This window comes from Alligator sinensis, unplaced genomic scaffold, assembly GCF_000455745.1.
Source record: "Alligator sinensis unplaced genomic scaffold, ASM45574v1 scaffold256_1, whole genome shotgun sequence".
Classification (NCBI taxonomy): Eukaryota; Metazoa; Chordata; order Crocodylia; family Alligatoridae; genus Alligator; species Alligator sinensis.
The window spans coordinates 1731590-1756116 of record NW_005842139.1 but is presented as its reverse complement, the minus strand read 5'-3'; the positions used below and the strand labels follow the sequence as shown (position 1 = coordinate 1756116).

Sequence of the window (24527 nt, the reverse complement as noted above, 5' to 3'; positions counted from 1 at the left end):
GGGAAAGGCAGGCAGCTGAGAGTAGCCCATGGATCCCTCTTCAGCCTACTCGTGCCTTGACTCTCACATACTTTTGCTACAGAGATCCAACGAGCCAAGGTCTGTGATGAACAATGGCTTGCAATCTTCTTCATCCTCCCACAGTGAAGCCCAATGCATGTTGCTGTCTTTGCAAAGGAAGACAGAACTGGATTTGTACCTAAGTGTATGGGTCTTTGAAATATAAGAAGGAAAAAATCAGGAATTGAAGAAAAGCAAGCCTGAAGTACTAAATTTAGGAAGGACAAGCTCTACTTTGAAATTAAAATTTTCAAGAAACTGTTTCCAGTTTTGACCAATTTTGGAAGGCACATCTAACCTACGCAGTATTCCTTCTTCACTCGAATCTTTATCTCCTAGTTCAAAGATCCGTTGTGGGAACCACACAAATTCTCAGAATAAGTATCCTACAACCTGTATTAACAGGTTTAAATTACGTACTCTGACACTGTTCCTGTGGCTGAATTAGAAACTTTTTTTTTTTTTTTTAAGTTAAACCTGCGATAAGTAATTGTCACAGTTCGTGCCCTGGTACAATGCTAATTTGAAGTGACATGTCCAGACTGGCCCTAGTAACACGAAGAAACTGAACAGGTGTGAGGGGTGGATCTTCCCATGGGCCCTACTAAACTTCGAACTAGAGAAAAATAGTAGAACAAGTGAAATGAACCTTGAATAAAGCTGTCAGCAGTAATTATCTCAGCAACACTTTGTGAGGAGATAAATAAGCATTTGTGGTTTATAACCTGAACACACTCCACCCTAGAGAATTTTTTCATCCAGTTAGTGTTTAAAATGAAATGCTGAATACCTGTCAAGATATTTTTATCATGAAGATGCAAAACAAAAATGAACTAGTTTTCTGGAGGAAGATCGTTTCAAGGTCTGCCAGGTTTTTAAAGCATTTTTGCTCGTTTTTATTATTGCTGCAGTATTGAGAAATCCAAAATACACTTGATATTTCAACCAATACTGTTTGGTGTTAAAGTACCAAATAGTTAACAGGTGCAGTCATCATCTTTATTTTGTTGGGTTGAAGAGGAAAGGAAAGGGTTGATAAGGCAGGCAGAAGCTTCAACAGGTTAATTCACTTGCATAGGCATAGTAGTACTGAACTACATTACTAATGGTTTTCTGAGTGGCATAAAACTATAAAGAGAGCTATTAACTTTTGTTTAGCAAATCTCTTTGAGCCTTATCTCTAATCCCAAAATGCAAAAAAGCCCTTGTATTTGCAAATTACTAATCATTCATTTAATTTACTTTATTTTATTTTAATGTAGTGTTCATTGTTTGTAATGCAGTAGCTCATTGTAACATAAATGCAAACTTTTTATTTCATAGATGTGGTGTCTCTTTAGCAAAATTTACTAATTGAAACAAAACTGTACAACCTTACTTCCTTGAAAAAAGAAGAGTGAATAAACTTTTAATGTGCAAAAATCCTTTAATCCTTCAAAAGCTAAGATACTCTTTTTAAACAGGGATGCATTTTCTTGTAGCGTGTCTTGGACCATATATTAAATATTCGTTTGCTTCTGTGAGACTATGAATTCAAAGCAAGCTAACTCTTATTAAATCTGTAGTTAGCAGTGGCTAGATTTTCAAGTGCTGAGCACCCATCTTCAGGTGAGCTGTGTTTCATCCAGAAAAAGGGAGGACTCAGCCCCCACCCACTCTTTGAATAGAGAACCTACGGCCTCTATCCCAGCCGATGACGTTCTGTAGGGCCTCCAACAGGATATAAATGGGTGACAGTAGGCTTAATTCCTTCCCATCAACATTCATAAACCAAATACTGTGTTTGGGTAGTGGTAAGTGAAAATCTCCCACATGTAGGAACCCCTTCCTAAAAGATGAGGCTGTAAACAAAAATTTCTTTGAACGGTTTGAAGAATAGATAGCTGGCCATAATCAAGTTTCAAGCCTGCAAGTAGGCTTTTCCTTTGCTATTCCCTCTCTTCACTCACTCACTCCACTGCCCCCTCCTTCGTTCCATACCCCACATCTGCTAAGCAGTTAAGTCTCTCAACAAAGGGACTGTGTGCGTCCTGAGCCTGGAGGCCTTAGAAATGTTTCTTTCCCAGTTGCCGTACTGTTCAGTCTAGACTATTGTATTAATCAATTTGTCTTATTGATCGATTGAATGGATGTTCTTCATCTACTTGGTTTATAGAACAAGAATTGATCTGTGCCACCCAATTGCTTACATTTTCTAAGTTGACTGCTAGTAGAGTAAAGCATGCACTAGAGGGAAGTTGTTGAGACTGGAAGGCCTAGTCTCAAAGTGGATGTTGTGCTGTTTCATGTTGATGGCCTTCAGAAAATAGGTTCTTAGCTTCATGAAACAATAATTTCCTACCTTTCCAATGTCTGTTACATTTATTCCCCCTCCATCAGTCATGGAGGAGGACAGGATCATCAGAGCAATGGTTATGTCTACCAAAGCTCTCCCTTCTTCATTCCTTTTGTTTGTTTGTTTGCGTGTTTGTTGAAGTTCATGTAGTCAAGGAAAAGGAAGTATGCACTATTAGATTTTTCTTTTCTTGTTGGGGCAATTGCTAGTCTAAACCATCTTCAGGGAGATTCCTGCTTATCCCTGAGTGTTTTTTGTAATTCTTTCCTAGATATTTTAATAATTAATCAGATATTAAATAATGAAACAGGTAAACAAGAATAGCTTGGTCATTAGTTAGCTATGTGCAAATGAGTAAGTCTGTAAAATAACTAGTGTAACTTCTCAACCAAATGAGGCCCTGTTTCCATGTAGTTTCTCTGAATTTGAAGTAGATTTCAGTTTCAGTGCCATGTGCAATCATATTTTCATTAGTTCTGAAGGACTTGCAGCATGAAGTATGTATAAATCCCCATACACATACCATGGTCTCTTACGACAACGTCTCATAAATGGAGTGGACCTCCTGATTTTGAAATTTTTGCAGTTCTATAAATCTCTCTGTCTCTTAATATAGAATTTCAATATGCATTGTCCCTAAACTTTTCTATATGGATTCAAAGACAGCGTTATATAATGTAATAGCTAGTGAGTAATTCTAGTGGCTTTTGTATGAGAATTCCCCTCCTCTGCATAGTTTAGTTTCTAGTACAGGTCCTTATTACTTAAGCTTTGTATGGTTTTTTATTTTTTTGTTTTAGCTTTCATGAATGAAAACACACTTTTTGCTCTTAATGCCTTAAGCATGCACTGCATAATATTCTGAGTGTTATAGCAGTTGCATACAGGTGATGTATGTTTCCAGAAAATATGGGATATTTGCATGTGCTCAGGGTTGAACAAATTCACATAACCACTGTAATCTTGAACTTTACAGTTAAACTGAACATGATGTTTTTTAGCAAGCTTTTTCTGAGAGCATTTCCGTAACTCTTTTATTTGTTAACCTAAGCAGTGGTTTGTAAAACATTAAAATTAATGACATAACACACTGATAGTGAACTGATACTGAGATAAACAATTATCTCATACTTTGTTGCTCGTGGAGGCCAAATTGTGTGCAAATGAAAGCTTCCAATTAAGCTTTTGTCTGTGAAATTTATAGAGAGCAGCAGATGACACCAAAGAAATTCTTATCTTCTCAAATGGGCACTATGTATGTCTGGTTTTCCTTTCTCTTACACAAGTGGAAGCCATGTTTTCCAGTTCTCACCAAAATCAGTGAGGCTTTTCCCTTATTGAACATTTCAGGTATTTTTGGAATCTGTTGGATATGTTATCCAAAGTCTTGTGTGAGTAGACACAAAAGGAAATGCCATTGGGTAGCATGTAGTGCCTTGTTTTGCTCAAACGGTTTTGAGAGTTAAAGTCAACAGAAGCTGAAGACTGTAGCAGACTGCCTGAAGAATCCAGGATTAGGTGATCTGAATGTTCTTGAGCTCCTTAACTTCTTTAACTTAAAGGCTAGATTCTTGGAGAACACTGGAGGGACTGCATTGCATGTAGCTGGCTGAAACTGCGGAGCAGCCTCCCAAGCCTTTGCCTTTCTTTACATGCTAGGGCAGTGGCTAGATACAGTTTGATCTAAAATAGACCTGGAAATTATTTAGCTCTTCAATGGGAGACTTGGAAATGAAAACTGAATGGAAAAAAGTGTCATTTCTTTGCACCCAATGAAGTTTCTCATTTTTACTTCAGCAAGGACTAGTCTTTGAAATATAATAGGGGCGCATTTGACTCCCACTTGATTTTTCTAGCATTTATTGCATGGATATAGTCATTTCGTATCTTATTTCAGTTGAAAAGGAACAAGTAGTACAGGCAGTCCTTGACTTAAGACATTTCGAGTTCCAATGAATGGCACTTATGACATTTATAAATTGACGCCCTGTTTCAACTTTGTAACATGAGTTTTGACTTTATTTTGAGTTGATTGAATGGTATTTCTTCTGGTGTAAAATGTCTCTGCAGCGTACTAGAACCCTGCTCCTATGAAGGTCATGTGTGTACCATATTTTTCAGAGCGCTCTCTGTGGTAATGGTGTTCCTTACAACTATCCTGGCAGAGATTTGGTCAAATACAAGTCTAGCGGCTAATCTTCCTTGCGCTATGTTTTGGATGGAAAAGATGATCTTGTTCTATCCCCACACTAAATGCTTGTCTCATCTGAATCATGTCATGAGGCTCTCTGTGTGTTTTTCAGGGCTTCATTCCCACCCAAGGGAGTCAGGCTTCTTATGTCCAGAAAGACTTGTATTATTGTTTGTATGGAACTAAATCTATCCTAGAGTTTTCTGGTTTGTTGTGCTATGTGGGGATAAGACAAGAGCCCACTCAATCACAGATCAAACATTGCCCAAAAGGATCAGACTAGGATTTGTTTTGACCTAGTCACCTGGGGCATTTATACACGTGCTCTGGGAGTGTTGGGGGGGGCTGCAATTAGAGTGGTTCTGAGAGCTGTTCTAATTAAAGTGCCCGGAGCATCTCATGTATCAGCATCCTCGTGCTGAAAAATGGTGTCGGGGCTCTTCAAAGAAAGTTCGTTAAAGTGCGCCCCCCCCCAACCGTTTTTCAGTGCGGGGACGTTGGAGTCTACTGGAGCGCTGTAATTACCACACTCCAGCAAACTCAATTAATGAAGTCTACTCTGCTGCACTGTCATTGCATCACGTCGGAGCAGCCTCGCTGCACGTGTATAGGCGCCCCCGGATTGTAAGTGTATTGCCTGCTTGGTCTCAGACAGCTTTCACAGCGTGCCTTTCCACTGTCATCATTGGAGAATTTTTGGTGGGTAGCTGTATCACCCCCATGCCACTCCCTTCCTGGCCCCCAAGTTGGCCTTCAAATCTGAGGCCCAGTTTGGGAAAGAGCAAATTTACAGTTAAATATAAGACTTTATTCTTATAAACATAAGACTTATGAGGAAAGGCTGAAAGATCTTCTGGAGAAGACTGGGGAGGGGGTGGGATTTGATATTCTTCTGCGAATACCTGAAGGGCAATTCCAGAGAGGATGGAGATGGGCTTCTCTCTGTGGCAATAGAGGAAGTTTAGGTTGGAGCAGGGGAAATTTTGGTTGGAGATTAGGAGGGATGCCTGAATATATGAGTGAACATTTGTTTAGCTTTTTTCTCTAAATTTCAAGTTGTTCATAAATGAAATATATATTTTTAATATAATAAAAATAAAATGTCAGCTTTAAAGTATGTGTTTAGCTTTCTGGAGGCTTTTGGGCACATCTGTTATTCATGTGTTCAGTAGCAAGCTATTGCTGTCAGCTTGATGTCCTGCCAGATTGTCTCCTTCTACCAGTGCTCTCCATTTTGGAAGTCTTCAATGCCTTTTCTGTCACTGTGTATGCTCACACATCTATCTGATGTCACATGGGATTAGAAATGAGGTAGCATGGGAGAGCGTATGGGTGCCTATACACATGCAGTGAGGCTGCTCTGACATGCTGTAATTACAGCACATTGGAGCAGACTCGATTAATTAAGTCTGCTGGAGTGTGATAAGTACCGCGCTCCAGCAGACTTCAGTGTCATATGCATCAGTGTCCCCGTGCTGAAAAATGGTGGCAGTGGCACTTTAAGTAAAGCTTGTTGGATGAGCTTTAGGTAACATGCCCCCGCTCTGGGTGCTTTAATTAGAGAAGCTGTTGGAGACACTCTAATTAAACCACTCTCCCCACTCCCCTCTTGGAGCATGTCTATAAACACCCTATGTGCCTGGAGTCAGAAGATGTTGAGATCTAATTTAGGCTACTGTGTGACTTGATGCAAGTAACTTTATGGCCCTGTAACTCTTTCACCATGCACCTGTCTATAATTTCTTCAGAGCAGTGTGTGTACACATGTGCATACCTAGAAAAATGGAGTGATAGTCTTGATTGGCGACTGAGATACTAGCGTTTTTATATGTATAGCTTATCAACTAGGTATATAGATGTTCAGGGAGGTTAGCTTGTGTTAAAAGTGGCCACCCGATCTAACTTAGCTTACCAGGTATGGACCTTACACTTAGACTGACCTAACGAGGATCTAAGTGTGAGCTGTACAGAAGCTCAGGAAGGTTAGATTGGTTTAAAAATAGCTGACCCAATCTAAGTTAACTGTACCTCCTAGGTAGTCTAATTTAGATTGGGTCTGACAAGACTGATCTAATTGAACTTTATAATTTCCAGCGCAGCCCTGGGGTTGTGCTTTTCCTCCCCTCCCTGCCCCCCCAGCACTGAGCTATTTTTAGCCTCCTGGTATCTCTCCTTTCCCTTTGATGGGCACCCCCCTGCACCCCCCACCCCCCCAGCAGACCAGCCAGTCCCCCTGAGCCCACCGAAGCCCTATTCCGCAAACTGCTTCCAATGCCAGTTTTACTAGCGTTTGCCAGTGCTTGAACCTGAGGAAGTAAGTCAGGGTGGAGAGAGAACCAGGTGGGATTGGGGGGGTAGGTTTGCTGGGGACGTTAATCATATTCCCATGGGGTGTTCAGGGAGCTAAAAATATGGTTTGGGGTGGGAGAGAGTCCTCACAAGCGCCCCTGCAGATCTGTTAGCTCCTCTGATTCTGCCAAACCCTCCTGCACCCCACCAAACTCCTGGGGACTCCACTAGTCATATCCCCTCCAACCCCCCAAACCCCATTTGCCCCCCAATGCTACCAAATCCTCCCAGTCCCTACCAAAATCTCCCCTCCTCCCTTGCCCCCCTGATCCTTCTGTGGACCCCACTTGCCCCCCGATCCCCCCCAAGTCCATGCGGTAGCCCACTCATGCCAATTTACCTTAGATTGGGTGGTCAACTCCATCGGACCTTTCCCTATGCTTCACGAGTGTCTGTACATACCCAAAATGTAGTATATTAAACAATATATGGACAACACCCAGTTTTGTATCTCATTGCCAATTCTGCTAGCACTGTATCTGCCCCTCCCACTATGTGGCAGAGATTTGCTGGTGCATGGAAGTCAACTGTCTGAAGCCATAGGCCGCATCCAGACGAGCAGGGGCACACACTTACAGTGGCACAAATACTAGCAGAGCTTTAATAAAAAAAGTTTAGTGTTTTTAATGTTCACTCACATACTGTACTCGGGTTGCAAATTAGAACTGTGATAACCATCAAATCATGAGGGCTGAGTCTGGGGGCAAGGTATATGTGTATATAAAGAACCAATTAGGATATCTACTACTTGCATTAAACTCTCTAAAAGAGATCCATTTTATACTTAACCTTTTGAGGATGTTAAAATGTTATGGAAGGTTTATTTTTTTGCCCTTGCTTTTTGTGAGAGCATGCATCTAAGTTACTGTAATTTTTGTCCAGTTCTTTAGGTCTAGTATCTTAGGGAGAGTTTCAGGATTTGTAGCTGTCAGTTTTTGTTTTTTATTAGTCTCAAATTTACTGAATGAACTGCTAAGATGCAAAATGGCAATACCAATGGAGAATACAGTTCTTGTATTGTTGACATAACTGTTTCATAGATAATTGAGCTTGACCTGTATGTCTGTTTTAATATTTTGTCTGTTCCACAGTATTAGTCACTTCGTTTTTTTACTATATATGCTTATTTTTTTCTGTTTTTTTTTTTTTTAATATGATTAAACTGCTATTTAACCCTGCTACAAGAATGCGGCACTAGGCTAGTCCAGGCAGGTTAGCATTCACTTGGTAACTAGCCTGCTTAATCAGCTTGCTTCAACCTGCAGCAAATTAAAACTTTGTGATTTCTAGCACAGAAGTGATGAAAGCAGCTTGAATTGTGTATAAAAATAAATAGGGTATTTCCAGCATATTCACTTTCAGCTTCAAAATTTATTTGAAATTTTATTTCCCTTAACGTTTTTACAGTCTAATCAGGATGGGTGTGTGTGTGTGTGTGTGTGTGTGTGTGTGTGTGATTTAAATTCATCAGTCCCTAGGCAAGAAAAGGGAAAAGAAAATAGTAAAACAGTAAACAATTGCTATCTTCTATTTGTTGACTTTGGAGGAACCAATAACTATCAACCTGTAAATCCTAATATGAGCTAGTGATGCTGGTGTGAAATAAAACTTACCAACTTTAGGTTCTGTAAAAGCAGAATTTGTTGTTAGACCAAGTTAACAGTGTTAATTTGAGATGTGTACGACTGCAGAGGAAATGACTAAAAATGTGGCGGGGGTGGTTTGTGTTGTTTTTAAAGATTTTTAAGACCAAAAAGAACTACAGTATTACATAATCCAATCTGATACCCTGCATAACCTGGAATGGAATTTCATTTGGTAATTACTGTATCAAGTCCAGTAATTTACAGTTGGTTGTAATGTAGCCTTTGGCTGAATATTAATGAGTTCAATTTTCACCCCATTTAACATTCTTTCCAAAAAAGTTCACTTTGAACAGAATAGAAAAATGTTTAAACTTTTTTACATAGTCACGTAGCTTAAATTTGTATTTAAAACTGCATTTTGAAAAATGTGTTAAGTCAGAGTAGAGATTCTGATATTTTATAAAATAATTACTTAAATTAGTATATGTTGGAATCTCTCAACATAGCTTTTTCACATTATCCTTTAATTTTAATGGTAATTAGGTGGCTAACCTGCTTATTAGACACTTCTGTAAATTTCACAAGGCACCTCTCTCCATCTAAATACCTTCATACATCTGGTGCTGAGTCACTTGTGAAAACAGACTTAAGTCCTTCTGAAAAATTTACCTATGATTCATTTGCTTGAGCAGTTCTGTCATTCTGTCCAGTAGAGGGCAGTAAGATGTGTATCTGACTGTCTTACCTAAACTGCAGAAATGTAGGAAAGCTGTTTGAGATAACAAGAACAGCACAGAAGAATCAGACAATTTAAACAACATATTAGGATGATATACTAAGTTCATTTGTCCAAAAGAAGAGGTGGTCTGGCTTTTCACACTGCATTGGTTCTCATTCCATGAATGTTTTAATCCTATGTAATTCAAATTTAGTGGGCTACCTTCTGTATAATGGAATCCTACAGTCAAACCATAGAGTTGTTTTAAAGTTGGTTTTAGAGAAGGCTAGCTGGCTAAATTTCCCACCTGGGTGAACAGTGGCTGGGTAAGACTCAGTCTCCATTTTTGCATGCCAGAAACTCTTGTTGTCTTGAACATGATTTTTGCATGATCACAAAATAAGGGAGAGTCCTAACATCCTTTCTCACATTGATTAGTAATTTAATCAATATTGAAATTAAGTATACTCTTGCAACACCTACCGAATCAGATGCTTAAAGATTACCCCCACTAATCTGTAGGTCTTTCAGCCACGAGATCGCTAGTTCTTCACCATTGCTATATTAATTTATTGTTTCGTTCAAGTTACATTTAGGCATAAAATAATAGCTGAAAATTATCTCTTCTTTTGTCTTAAATTGATTGATGTATGTTGTTCCTGTATCAGCTACAAGTTCATCAGCACTGTTGGTTTCATATGTGTATATTTGTGGTTCTCAACCTTTTTAGACTCAGTGTGCTCCTCAGAAAGTGCTCTCAGTTTTCATTCATTTTTTGACTACAGAAAAATAATAGAGCAGTTCTTCTGTTGCAAAGAACTCAGACCACAGCAGGTCACAATGTTTTAATATTATGGATTCCTATGTGAAAACTCTGGGCACTCTAAGAATCCCTGGTGTTGATGTTCAAATGGCAAGTATGGCCTATGCCTTCAGTATTTGCATTAATTAAACATAAATACTTTACCGATAAGAATTTCATATTGAATAATAGATTTTAAAAATGGAATTGTAACATTGTGATTATATCTGTTACCACGTCTTACCCATAAACCTTGTATTTGAAGGTTTTAACTGTTGTATTTAATTAATCCCTAGCAATACCTTATCTTGTCTTTATTTGCTGTTTGCTTATTAATTAGGGAGGGAAAGTGAATTGCACGTACTTTTATTCATAGTTCATCATTTGATCTAGTGACATCTCACATAACAAATTTTAACATGGAAACAAGATCAAGCAAGTGTGCCATAGCAGCACAGTCTCAAAGAACAGTGATCATAGTACTTTAAAGAGAAAAAAATCTCTGAAAATAGTCGTCTTCTTTTAAACTCGTAAAGAGAGCAAATATAAAAATGTTCTTGCAGCTCATCTACAGGCCGCAGCAACCTGTTGTTTCTGCTGTCTGTTTCTAAGGTAGATATTACAGCCCTGTATGTGCAGTTGAGAATATATCATTAAAGCTCCACACATAAAAGGGGTATCACAATACAGCCATATTAATAGCAATTGTACAATAATAATTGTTTTTACTATTTATTTTCATATAAAGAGTTGTTTTAGTTTTCCAGTCTTCTCATTTATCTTGGTATAATAATGTCAGACCTCTGCAGTGCAGTTTTTAATCCAAACATTGAAACAACTCAAAATGCTCAAAGCAAAAATACTCTGAAATGAGACAAATACATTAATAAATAATTGCTGTTTTCATTGCAGATGACTCTAGCTGCATCAGGGGTGACTTATCCTTGTCATCGACTTACAGTAGGAAGAAGATCTTCACCTGCACAAACCAGAGAACAGTCAGAGGAGGTAAGAAAATATTTCAGCTTTACAAATGTGTTCTAAGAGAAAATGGCTAAAAACCTATTCTGTGTGGGTCATTGTCTCTTCCAGTGTTGCATGATATAGCTTTAATATATATAAATAAATTAGTTCACAGTGCCTATGTAAGTTAATCACTATGAGAAAAGAAAAATAGAAGCCAGTGTGGAAAAGGGGAGGGGAAAAAACAAGAAAGGCATTCAAAAGAAAAATGAAGGCTAAAAAGTGTAGATGATTTTTCAATCCTTATAGCCAGTGATGTCAGTGAAGCCTATAGTTACACATTTAATGGTAAGCTCCTGCCTATAGTTGCTTTTAGCTCTGTGACATTTAAACTATGTGGGCTAAAGTGTTCCCTGTGTTCTTCCTGCCTCTGTTTTAAATTTAAAATAGTTTAACAAATAGCTTCAGTCATTTTATTTCGAGAGCTCTGGTACCTTGGCCCTTGTTTGAAGGGACAATAAAGCTGCATACTGACATTGAGGGAGGATAGGGGGAGGTTAGATCAAGTTAAAAATGGCCACCTAAGGCGAGTCGGGATAGCGGGGGCCAATGAGGGGGGTTGGGTGGATGGGGAGCAGGCAGGCTCTGGAATGAAATTGTGGGAGTTCATTGTGGTTTGGGGGAGCAAATAAAGTCCGTGAAGGGATCAGGGAACTGGGGCAGCAAGCAGGGTCCACTAGAGGATAGTGGGGGAGGCAGCATACACAGGGGATCAGGGGGGGCTAGCAGGATCCATGGGAGGGATCAGTGGGGGCAGGTGAGGTCTGTCGGAGGCAGCAGAGGGATTGGGGTGGGCAGGTGGGGTCCACAGGATGGATTGGTGTGCAATTAGTCTGCAGGGGTGATCAGGAAGGTAAGTAAGGTCTACAGCAGGGATTTGGGGGGCAGGCAGGGTCCATGGGAGGGTAGTGGGGTCTGGGAGAGTTTGGTGGAATCAAGGGAGTTTGTGGGGTCATTTTTAGCCCCCCGACCCCTCTCACCCTGACAAACAGCTCCCTCCCCTCCCCTCTCAGCAAACCTGCATCCCCACCCTCCCGCCCTTCCCTCCACCAGGACTTACTTCCTTGGTTCCCAGCATCAGTGAATGATAATAAAACTAGCACTGACAGCAGCTTGTGGGATGAGGGGTTTGGTGGACTTGAGGGGGCGTGGGGGCTGGCTGGTCTATGGAGAAAGGGGCTAGGGGTGCATATAGGAAAAGCACAGCCCTGGGACTGGAGCAGCAGCTAGGCCTTCCCAGCTCTGGGGCTGTGTTGGAGCTGTACAGTAGTCCGGGACAGTTAGATTGGTCTAAAATGGCCAGTCTGATCTAAGTTAGACTACCTTGCAGGTAGGGTTAACTTAGATTGGGTTGGCCTTTTTTAGACCGAGCTAATCTTCCTGGAACTTCTGTGCAGTTTGAACTTAGGTTGACCTAAGTAGGGATCCAAGTGTGAGGTCTGCACCTGGGTGAACTAAGTTAACTCAGGTGGCCATTTTTAATGCAGTCTGACCTCCCTGAATGTCTGTATGCACCCAAAGTCTCTATATTTCAACCTTGCTAGCTCATTTGGTCTGGTTTAGCATACTTGTAGGTTATCATATTTGATGGCATGTTAGCTAGCTATATTTTAGCTCTCACACACCCCTAGGATGCACTTGAGTTTAGTTTACAATAGTAATTGCCTGGCTACGAAGAGAGGAAAAACAAATATGAAAGTATAAACGTGGGTTTTTTCTGGCTTCCACATCAGCTATACAATTGCTAACTGGATTCAATAATAAAGTCAAATTTTACCCGTTGTTACACCTGTGCAGCCTTCTTGAAAAAAGTTGTAGTTTAATTTTTGTGAAATGTTGTTTACTTCTAAGAGATTTCTTCCCCATAACTTTCACAGTTAAAAGATAATGGATGTCTACAGGTGTAATGAAGGACAGAATCTTTCTTACTAGTTAACCAATCATGAACCAGAAATCACGTAATTAATTTTTAAGTTCCCAGCTTGCATTAGCAGACTTGATAACTGTATTTTAACATCTTTTCCCTCTTAAACCAAGTAAATTTACTATAAAAGGTCAAGATAAGATAAAGCCATACAAATCTATGGCATATCAAGAGAAAGCACAAGCATGTGCAATGAATCTGAAAGCAACAGATCTAAAACAGAAAAAGAAAAACTTGTTTTATACAAAATATAATGAATCTGTAGAACTGACTACGAAAAGAGATTATTTAAGACAAATATGTGCAGTCATCTTTTCCCTGTAGCCACTCCATGCAATGTGTGTAATTTTACTAGCGACTGGCTCAAGGTTTTGTGGTTTATCTGCCTAGGGTAGGTAGGAATACAGCATGCAGGGAGCTGTGGGTTTCTCTTGATGTGATTTGTGTTGCATACTTGCACTGGCATCTCAAGTTCTCTAACTACATTAGGTTTCTTTCTATAATATCACAATTCATAGGTTAGACAGAGTGGGAAAGCATGGTTTTTGCAAGAACGTCAGTTAAAAGGCAAGGTACTGTAGGAGTGTGTGGAGAAATTAGGTTGGGGTAGGTCCCTTCCCAACTATTTCAGTGACTACCTCCTGCTATGGAAGTGTTGATAAAGCACATGGTACTCAACCAAGAAGAAAATATTTAGGAACTGTGCACCTCTTTCACTATTTCTATGGCAATAAGAACACCTACAGTTACATTTGATAAATAACCCATATAGGAGTTTACACTAGATTAGCTAATAATCTCTCCTGCCTTTAAACCCTTTGAAACTAGTTTCATATAAATTATTTACATTTCTTTTCCATATGATGATTTCTTTTGCTATGTATAACGTTGCTTTGCTGGCTGGGCTGTAAGGTCTCTCTTCAAAAATAAAAAAATTGTAACGTATAAAAGATCACATGCTAATGCTGTATATGTGCTGCATTTAGAAATATACTGCAATGTTAGCTTTGTGTGCGCAAGGGTTTTTGCATCAAAAATTGTTTTTGGTATGCATTTATTTAGTTCAGCATTATATTTCATTGTGTTTCACTGACAGTAGCCCCCGTAATATAGGATTATATTGGTTTTTTTTAACAGCAATGTACTGATGTTCATATGGTTAGTGACAGTGATGGAGATGACTTTGAAGATGCTACAGAGTTTGGAGTCGATGATGGAGAGATGTTTGGAATGGCATCATCTGCCTTGAGGAAATCTCCAATGAGTAAGTATTGGAGTTAATCTAGCATTAGTTATGCAATATTGTAGTGAAAACAAAAAGATATTACAGTAAAAGCTGTATTAACTGGCATTCTACTATCTGGAATACTCTTAAGTGGAATGGCCGGCTGGCCGGCCACGAAGTGGGGGTGGGAGGACATCATGCGTTATGGCTACTGCCGCCATCCTGCGCTGTTGCCACTCTGTGTGCAGCTGCCACCGCCATCCCCTTTTCCCCCTGTCCCCGAGCTCCTGTTCCATGTGCGGCCGCTGCTGCTGCTACTATGCACCCCCCCTCCACCCTGCCGCTCTGCAGGGGTTTTAAAAAAGATTGAACCTCAGATAACCGGAATTTTTAGATACCCGGCACCCCCCCCTTACCCCAGTCATGCTGGTTAACACAGCTTTTGCTGTAATTGTTTAAGCAATAATAGGAAAAATATCCTTAATTTTCCTATTCATACCACTATTTATTGTCTCAAATGCTGTTAGGAGGGCATGCCGTATTTTTTTTTTCTCTCTCCATCCTTTTTTAGTTTTATATCACTTATTGCCATTTTACACCAAGGAAGAGAAACGGCATAATACAGTTTGGAAAAAATGTATCTAAAATGTAATCTTTAGCAGATGAGAAAAAAGTCAGCAAATAGCTATATTAGAATTGCCATATCAGTTTCATGTGACTATTGTTAAATGTTTCAGAGGAAGACACTATAACCTGATAATTGGCAACTATGGAATTATCTTCTCTTGGGGGAATTTTTCTCTAATCTGTGCATTTAGCCTATGCTTGAAGCATAGAAGTTTTAATGTCATAATAAATAACCATCTGTTAAATGTAGATATACTTATCAGCTACCTGAGTTACAGTGAGGTTTTTTTTAAATCCTACTAAAAGTTTAGCCTCATTACTTTGTGACAATGAATTCTACTTGTTAAGAGCATGGTGTATAAAAGTAAATATTTTACCAGTGTGTAAATGCCTTGTAATTTTATTGGGTGATTTTTTTCCCCCCGTGTATTGCAAGATGGGGTAAGTACAAGTACCGAATTACCATCTCTGTGCCATTAATTAATATTATACCTTTATTGGCATTGTTATCTTAAGGGCCCTGCTACATGTTCAGAATTAAGGCTGGATAGAAACCAACTATAGATTTGTTACACATTTTCAAGCACTAACTGTGGAGCTGGTTGGTTCTTTATAGCTGGGTAGTCATTTTAATTTTGTGATAGCTACTTTGCATGTGTGGCTGGTCTAAATGTATTGCCTGATTAACCAGTTAAATAATATATGTAACATATAGCAGGGACCTTAGAGTCAGGTTGTGATCAAGTTATGTCACTAGGACATAATGTTGAAATTTATTTTAAGATTCCTTGTAAGTATTTAAACAAAAAAAAATTGCATTAGTAAAATGATGTTTGGAGTCTTCTAAACAATCCCCTTATTCAAAAGTTAAGGATGGATCCAGAGAGAAGCTAAAATCCAGCCAATAGTGAGCCACCTTCAAATACAATGTGGAATTCTTCAGGTAGAATGCCCTGACTGTTCATGAGGTTTAGGTTGTAGCCGTGTTGGTCTAAGGATATAGGCAGACAAGGTTCCTTGGGTGAATTTGATATCTTTTATTAGACCAACCCAAATGATTGGAGAATAGTTATTATTCTCCAACCATTTGGGTTGGTCTAATAAAAGATATCAAATTCACCCAAGGAACCCTGACTGTTCATGAACTACCTTGAAATATCATGGTCATCCAAAGGCCCATCATCCCAGCAAGTTATTTCATACAATTTACATGCTGTATCCATGAGTACTTAAGAAGTTATAAACATGAAAAAATCAAGGGAGTGAAAAATGGATTCTTATTGCTTGCTTACTATTAAAAGCTGTTTCTCCCAAGTGACACTGATACATGGTTTTCATTTGTTCTTATTTTTTAAGTGCCAGAAAATGCTGAAAATGAAGGAGATGCCTTATTACAATTTACAGCAGAATTTTCCTCAAGGTAAGGTTAGGCTATTAACTGTGTAAGATGTGTAAGGACCACTGCTACAATATCACTGTAACACTGCAGAAAATGTAAGTAAAAGTAAATGTACTTAAATATCACTTTATCTAATCAAAGGCATTTAGGGCCAAATTTTGCCTCCCTTATGATTATCCGGGTGGGACAACTTGTAGCATAAGATACCACTCAACATGAGCAAATGTGGCAGATTCTTTCCTTAATTAACAGGCCACAAACCGGCTATCATTACTGAATTCCATAACAGAAAGATAACTGAAATGCTGGCTATAAACTGTAGCACTGTTAATTTAATATATATGAGCTCTTATAAACTGCAAATCCTGTTACTTCTGAAAAATAATGTTTAGTTGCCACAAGAGTGTTAAGAATAATTGAGTAGCTGAAAATAAAAAAAAAATCACTGTTTCAAAATTGGTAACATCTTGCTTTTGGAAATTTATATATGGACCTTGAATCATGCATTGTTAAGCAGTTGCCTTATTTCACCATGGAAGTGTCAGCTTTCTGGCAGCCAAGGAAGCGATTCCTGTGTATATTTGTATGCCTAGCCTTTTTTGGTTCTGTGTGATGAAATGCTTTCTGTGTATTTGGATTATTAGGATGGTGTTAAGCAAGGATAGCGCAATCCACTTGTAAGAATGTAATATTGAGAAATTGTGCTTATAATTGCATACTAGTTTCAACATCCAACAGGTTCTGAGTACAAGCAGTTATAAAGCTCATAAGGTGAGCAGTTACACTGAAATATGCCCAGTTGGTCACTTGGACCTTTTGGGAAGTTCAGAGAGCAGAGGAGAAAATAGCTGGAAAAGTAGTATTATAGATTTTAAAGAATTGAGTTAATGCATGATGTAAAAGAAATATGGAGTTGGAAAACGTTCTCTCTCTCTCTTCAAATTAATTGCATCTTCTTTTCAAATAGATACGGTGATTGCCATCCCGTGTTTTTTATTGGATCACTAGAGGCTGCTTTTCAAGAAGCCTTCTATGGAAAAGCCAGAGATGTAAGTGTGTGTTAAAATTACCTTGTTTAAATGAGGAAGAAAGTGGCAAAATATCTCAATCTTGCATTTGAAAAGGTCAGATAGGATATGGAATTCTCTTGTTTGTTGTGTTACTCTTAGATGGTTTTACCATTTAACTAATTGCTTAAAATATTCATCCCGCATTCTTTTGGGGTGGTGGAGGATAACTTACATTTGCTATTGCTTTTGCTTTGTTTAGGACTGTTCGTGCTTACATAGCCAATCCCAGGCTTTGGCAGCTCTGGCCAAAGTTCCTCAGATGATCTCTATCTGCGATGTTAGAGGCTTTCTTTTCCTTTTAAATGTTGGTTCCGTATCACTCTGTCACAGTCTGATTGCTGATGAGTTCAAAGTTTTATATCAGCACCTCTTTTAAATAATGGCAAATAAAACTGTACATTTAAACAGTGAAGTCTGTTGGGTCAGGAGTGTGCAGCCTTGTGTGTTGTACAGCATTTATTTGGCAGAGCAGTATATGTATTACACTTTTTTAAATTGAAGTTTTCTGTTTAGCCTGGTGGGCACCTTAGGTTTCAGTTGTCCTACGCACACTTGCAAAAATAGTATTTTTATTAGTATTTTATTAAAATAGCTTATGAGAATTCACTTTTGCCATCAAAAGTGGTTAAAAATATATCAGTATAAAATCAGAGAGCTCTTTATTAGCTCTCCTAAATATTATTTTATCTCTCTTAACATAGTATAACCTTAAGACATTTTGTCTTCAAAACACTTTTCATATGCTTTTTACATGTAGGGTCTGGAAGCCAAATTGTATTTCCAGTATTTTGATGATGGGATCAGATCAGTCTTATGAGGATTATCTGTTGTATTTAAAGCTTTGTTATTTTAAATACTTTTATTAGATTAAAAAAAAAAAATAGTTGTGATTTTTTTGTACAAAGCTGAACTACATCCACGTTTAATTCCATTACAATATTTTGAATTTTTAGCATATGAAATAAGCAAAGTTGATATTAATGTATCTTTTTCAGTTTCTTTTCTTTTTGAAAAGAAAATGAGTAACATTTTATTCTGTTTCTGGTAACTCAGTTGTATAAAATGACTGGAAATATGATACTTTAATTAAGAAAAATAGTTTAAGAAATTGCGACCTGAATATCATGTGGTCTGATTTATACTATGGAGGGCACTTAATTTTACCAGGGCAACAGATGAGCTTCAAGCACCAACATTCTTCACTTGAAGTGAGAAATTGAGTTCCAAGAGTAAATAAAAACAAGATTGAAGGTTTAAATCCTCTGCTAGGCTTTTTGAACTTATATACTCATTAAATGTTTATTGGAGTGGTGGGATTACGAAGGATTTGGGGAGCTTCATCAACTGGTATATAGTTAATCACTAAGTAAAACACTACATTTGATAGAGTGTTTCTCACGATGCCACACTCAATCCATCTTAATGAAAACTGCTTCAAACTGATTTAATTTGAAAGCACTTGGCAGTGAGAGTACTCAAAGATCCTAGCCTTTTTCTTGAGGAATTCTCAATGTTGTCCAGAGCAGAAGGTGTACTGTACAATTCAGCTTCAGTGAAACAGCCATCAATAACCTTTTCTTTCCTATCTAAAATGTTGAGATTTCCTGAAAAAATATAAATATGTTTTATGAATGTGCAGTCTTGTGGCAGAAATATTTGAGAGAGGTTTTTAAATGAATAAAAAATTGTAACTCATTTAAAGAGTTTATAAAATAAAAGCATATTTGGTGGGGGAAATAGGCAGTGGAGCTTTTCTTTAATTCTTAATGTCTTTCCCTTTTCTGTGTTGGAAAGCGTACCATTTACAGTCAAGTTTCAGAAAATGTTAACTGCAAAAAAAGCTAGTATAAAAAATTTATAATGGTCATACCCACCTCTGTTTTACTGACAGTCTTTATGATCTGGTTTCTTCACATTGAGTCGTTCTGTAGCTAATATTATGTTAGCTTTTATTTTAGTGCAGTGAACTTTCTCTCCTTTGTCACTGATAATATCTGTTCTACCTATGAAGGGAAGAAATGAGCCAAATTCTGCCTTGCTTTACAGTTTGAAGATAGGATCTGCATAATGTGCGTCAGGTCAGATTTTGCTTCATAGTAGGCATGTCTACATGTGCAATTAATGCAAATGAATATACTCCAGCTCAATTTAAGCCAGAGTAAACTAATTTCCATGTCACTGTCCACACGTGTTTAAGCAAAGCAATTTACTGCGGCATCGGTTAGTACCTGTGTCTGGCTGTATACTGTGAGTTCATTGACGAGGTATTTGCATATTTGATAGAAAAGAAAGTCATTTTGTTTTTTGGTCAGTGTATTAGCAGGGTTGAAGTGAAGAGAGGAGACATGAGTTTATTAAAATCAAAAAAGAATTGTGTTCATGTGAAATGGTTTCTTAATTTATTTTACCACTTTGTATCAGTCTCAGCTTGACTTTGCTATGATGGGACTAACTGTAGTTCAGATGACTTCTATATTATAGGAACAGCTAGGCTAAATATCACAGAGGACATATAAAAACTTTAACATGGATAATTTTGAAATAACATACCACTGGTGAAGTGTCTCCCTGTTTGCAAACAATGTTAATTGCATTGTGTCTCAAGCATCAGGATTCTGTCCCTTCAACGCCCTGATCTTACCTAGTGTGTAGCATTGGGTGTTATTTTTATTAATACAAGTGCCTCATATCGTTCTTGAATCTTACTAGCTTTTTGCCTGAATAATATTAAAGTATTTCCTTTTAATGAGTGTTTGTTTGCCTTTCGGTTTTGATTTATATACCTCTCGGTCCACTGACTTTTAGCAAATATATGAAGCATCACTCTAAGTGCAGTTCTTTATTGGCTTCTTCTGACATTATACCCATGCATCTTGAAAATGAAACCTATCTTGTTTTCTAGCTCTTACCTAGTTTCTAATCTGTGTCAGAACTCTACTCCTCATATTTGAGTACTTAATTTTCTAAATATCTTCCTTTGCATTTGGGAAATTCAGATGCATTATATTTTACTGTCCCTTTCTGATCCACCATCTTGCTGATTTCCTCAAATAATAGTTATAGGTTGAGGCAGCAGAATCAACTTTCGCATTGATTTCTCTAACGTAATATTTATCAGCGTGATGTAAAGCTCTCTCGCATTACTCTTTTAGCTAGATTACCTGGTATTGAAATAAGATTCAGAGATCTGTAGCTCTCCTGATTGACCCTCAAAGCAGTTTTATAAAGTTAGATACAGCTTCCACTACTCGTCTTGCATAGTAGTTCGTTTTAATAATAGATTGTGGGCTAGCTGCAAGAAGGACATAACAGTCTAAAAGTTAGGTGTTACAGCACATGTATTTTGGGTGCGATGGCCACAGAGTGGGAAGTGTTAGGTGCCACTTCAAGTCAATATGCAGAGAGAGAAAAACTATAGAGGAAGCCAAGAGAAAAAGACTTAGGACAATGTCATGTCCCAACCTCCCTTTAAAGCCTCAGGGGTGGTGGCAGGGAGCAAGGGTGACTCCATCTTCTCTGCATCCTAAAATCCTCTCCTGGAGGTAGGTGCCTGTACACTTTACTTCTGGGACTAAGGAGGGTCACTTTTTTGTTTTCAAACAGTCAGAGGAGGAGGAGACTGAAGTGATAGTGTTGGTGTCCCCCTCTTTCTCCCCTTCATACAGCATTAAAGTGGTTAGAGCACTCACCTGGAAATGGGAGACCTGATTCCAGGACAGTTTCTGTATTTTATGATCTCCCTTTCTTCCAGGTGCTGTTCTAACCACTAGGTTATAGACTCATATTCTGCTTGTTTTTCTCTCGTGTGCCTGTTGAATTTAGTTCTTTTCTACATGTCAGCGTAGTTTCTACACATCGGCATAGTAGGAGGGATTGGAAATGCCCACAGCCCAGAACAGTTAGGTGGTTTGGGGACTCCAGGGAGGTGGGAGATGTGAGCTTGAATCTCATTAGACGGAGGAGGAAATTAAAGCCAGATCTTTCACATCTTGGACAAGTGTTCAAATCACTCAGTTGTTGTATAAAGAGGATACACAGCATCGCTGGCACCTCCTACTCCCCCAGGCATGTGTTAAAAGCCATCAGTGGCCGCCACTGCATTTTGTGAGGAGCCTGATCCTGTAAGCATCTGCCACGTGTTCTCTGAAAACATGTATTTATTTGATCAGGCTTTTCACAGGACTTGTACTGAGAAATTCCTAATGTCTGGATCCCAGGAAGGCATAAGTGTGAAGAAAGGGACACATAGGCTCTTCAGCCTTATCAAGACTGGACAGTTCAGGACATGTACAGAAGTGCAATGCTAGACACCTAGGAACTTTTCAATTAAACAGAAATTATGGAATTTACCCACTTCCACAGTTTCAGGTGGTGTCTAAGCAGGGTTTTTTCAGGATTGCAGTTCTAGATTTAGGCACTTAGATCCATTTTTGTTAACTAGGACCTATGCATTTTATTGTTAGTTCTGCCACTTCATTCCTAAATTATTTAGCACCTCTTTTATTATTGTGGGTTAGTAATTTTACTACAATACATCCGTTTCATCATCTGCTTTTTTTAAAACCACAATCTCTTCACATGGCCGCACCTTAGTCATCTGAAGTGATAACTCTCTGGAAGATACCGCTTCAACATCCTCTCTACTGAAGACTAAGAAACAATTCTCTTTGTTTTTCCCTCTCTTCTTCAAGTATGTGCTATTGCGCTTTGAGGTGACGATTTACATTTTTTTGGCAATCACTAGTTATTTAGTTTATCATATAAAATGCTATTAAAGATAGAGGTATTACTCAAGAAAGCAAGGTTTTCAGAAGTGTTAAACACGCAAAATCCCATTTGAAGTCCATAGGAACAGCAGGTATTCTTTCTCTCAAAAGATCCATCACAAAGGGAACAATTTACCAATAGTCCTAAAGTCTCCAAAATCTGGGGAACATATTAGAAACTATGTAGCCAATGTCGCTGCCTTGGCAGAGATTAGCCAAAGACTTGCATCTGATGCCCATCCCTAAGATGAACCAGTTCTTTCTGTTAAGGTCAATTTTTTAAATATTATTCAGTGAACTTTCTTGATTGCGGGTGTACATTTTTGTGCCCTATAACTTTGCTTGTTTGTCTTCCTTTTTGTTCTGACTGACTAATGAATTTATTTAATTTGGCATTGTATACTGTATTACACCTGAAGGAAAATGTTTTCTTGTCTTTGTTTTTCCATAGAAAAACAGTTTCAGTAGAAATTTTTGTTTCTTGTTCCCCAGACAATGCCTATAAGCCTTTCTTTTAATATGAGGGATTTTTTTTAAAGAACAAGATACAGAAGAGTCTTTATCCTGTTCTTTAAAAAGTCTCTCTCTCTCTCTCTCTCATATTAAAAGAAAGGCTTATGTTACAATATCCATAATATTCTCTGTGTAATGATTACTTATAAAAATTGCATTATATGAAGTATGAGTTTGAAGGGTGTGGAAGAAGGAAGGATTCTCATAAAGTGATAGCTCAGTGTGGTAACTACCTAACGCTCTTACCCACTTCCTGTTTTGAGTTAGGCCACATACATAAATAGGAAATTTAACCTTCTTAAAACTTTCCTTAGTCCTCTACTTCTTGTGCAACTTTTTTCAAGATGCCAAAATGCATAGCAGTAGAGTAAATATATTTGAAATGTATTAGAGGGTTTTACTGGCTAATTGCTTTCTCATCTCCTTACAAAAATGTTTTTCCAACCATATCATCTAGGGCTGTGATCCCATCACCTTATTTTCTAAATAGATTTTCCTGGGTTTTACTTGGATGGTAAATTTTCAGGATATGAAATGGTTGATCCAGTAGCCAACAGTCTTCCATTTAATTTACTATTTTCATATTGCTGTAGCATGATGCTCTGGAAGTCTACTATATTGGAGAGGCACAGCCTTTTGCATGTGATATCAAGTGAAGCCTTGAACATTTGAGTTCTCTTTAAAAAATGGCTGAATTTTGGCTTACTAAGAGTTATGAAACTGTTGCAAGCAATCCGAGTTTTTGAGTTTCAAGTCAAGTGAGTTTTTTTTGTGAAGTGCATTCACATCTGTCAGAACGAAAGATTGTATATAATGCGATAGTCCTCACTTATAGTAATAAACATCCTTTTAAATTTAAACTTTTAAATTCTTGGTTTCCTCTTTGAAGATTTTGGGTTTTCCTCTTAGCCCCCAACAGTGAGAACTACAGTAAGTATAATGAGAAATCCAGTAGTAAATTTCTTCTACCGCCTGCATTATGGAGGTAGATTGTTCTCACTGATGGTGCATGACACAACAAGGAGCAATAATCTGAAGTTGCAGCAAGTAAAGTTTAGGTTGGATATTAGGAAAAGCTTTCTTGCTCGGAGGGTGGTAAAGCACTAGAATGGGTTATCTAGAGAGGCTGTGGAATCTCCATCCTTGGAGGGTTTTAAAGCCTGGCTTGACAAAGCTTTGGTTGGGGTGATCTGGTTGGGGCTGGTCCTGCTTTGAGCAGGGGGTTGGACTAGATGCGACCTCCTGAGGTCCCTTCCAGCCCTCATTTTCTGGTGCTGTGTTTCTATAAGTCACATTTTGCAGTTTTTGTAGAAGATACTGAATGTAGGTTATCAATATGAATAGGTACTTGTTTGGTAACCTGTTTGTGAGCACCTTGTTAAAATTGATTATGAAGGTATACGAACATAACTGATTCATCTATACGCATGATGAGCTTAAGCAATGCCTGTAGCACCCTGAAAGGTGAGAACCTCAGAATCCCAATTGTGCCTGTCCTTCCACGCTGTTTCATGAAGAGAGAATTAGTGTCCTTTTACAGCTCGGTATTATAACCTAGTGTGACTGTTCCTGGAATACATAGTCTGATGGCTACAATTCAAGAAGAATATTGACAAATTGGAGGCAGTTCAGAAAAGAGCTGCAAGAATGATTTTAAAAAAATGGAAAACATACCTCAGTGTGAAAGATCTGAGAAGCGCTAACTGTTTTGTTCAGAGTCACCGGGGTTTTGCAGCAGCAGGCTGGATAAACCCAGCTCAGGGCCGGCCCAGGCCAGCCCAGTGCTCCTGACGCAGTTGTTGGTGCTGCTACCGCCTCTCCTAACTGTCCGTCTCCACCTACCTGTGCGGGCCGGGAGCAATCTGGGCCCTTTTTCGCGCCGCGCGGGCTATGGCCAGCAGCCCGGGCACGCTGGGTCGGAGAAAACAGGCGACACGCT

General features: G+C 38.6%; 1 protein-coding gene across 1 annotated transcript in view; it reads left to right on the top strand.

Annotated features, from left to right (window-relative positions):
• FAF1 (Fas associated factor 1) overlaps positions 1-24527 on the top strand; it is a 258161-nt gene that overhangs the window by 143865 nt on the left and 89769 nt on the right. Inside the window, exons 9-12 of the mRNA XM_025206090.1 lie at positions 10954-11049; positions 14126-14252; positions 16197-16260; positions 17207-17288. Of these exons, the coding sequence (XP_025061875.1) occupies positions 10954-11049; positions 14126-14252; positions 16197-16260; positions 17207-17288 (369 nt within the window). The remainder of the gene's footprint in view (positions 1-10953; positions 11050-14125; positions 14253-16196; positions 16261-17206; positions 17289-24527) is intronic.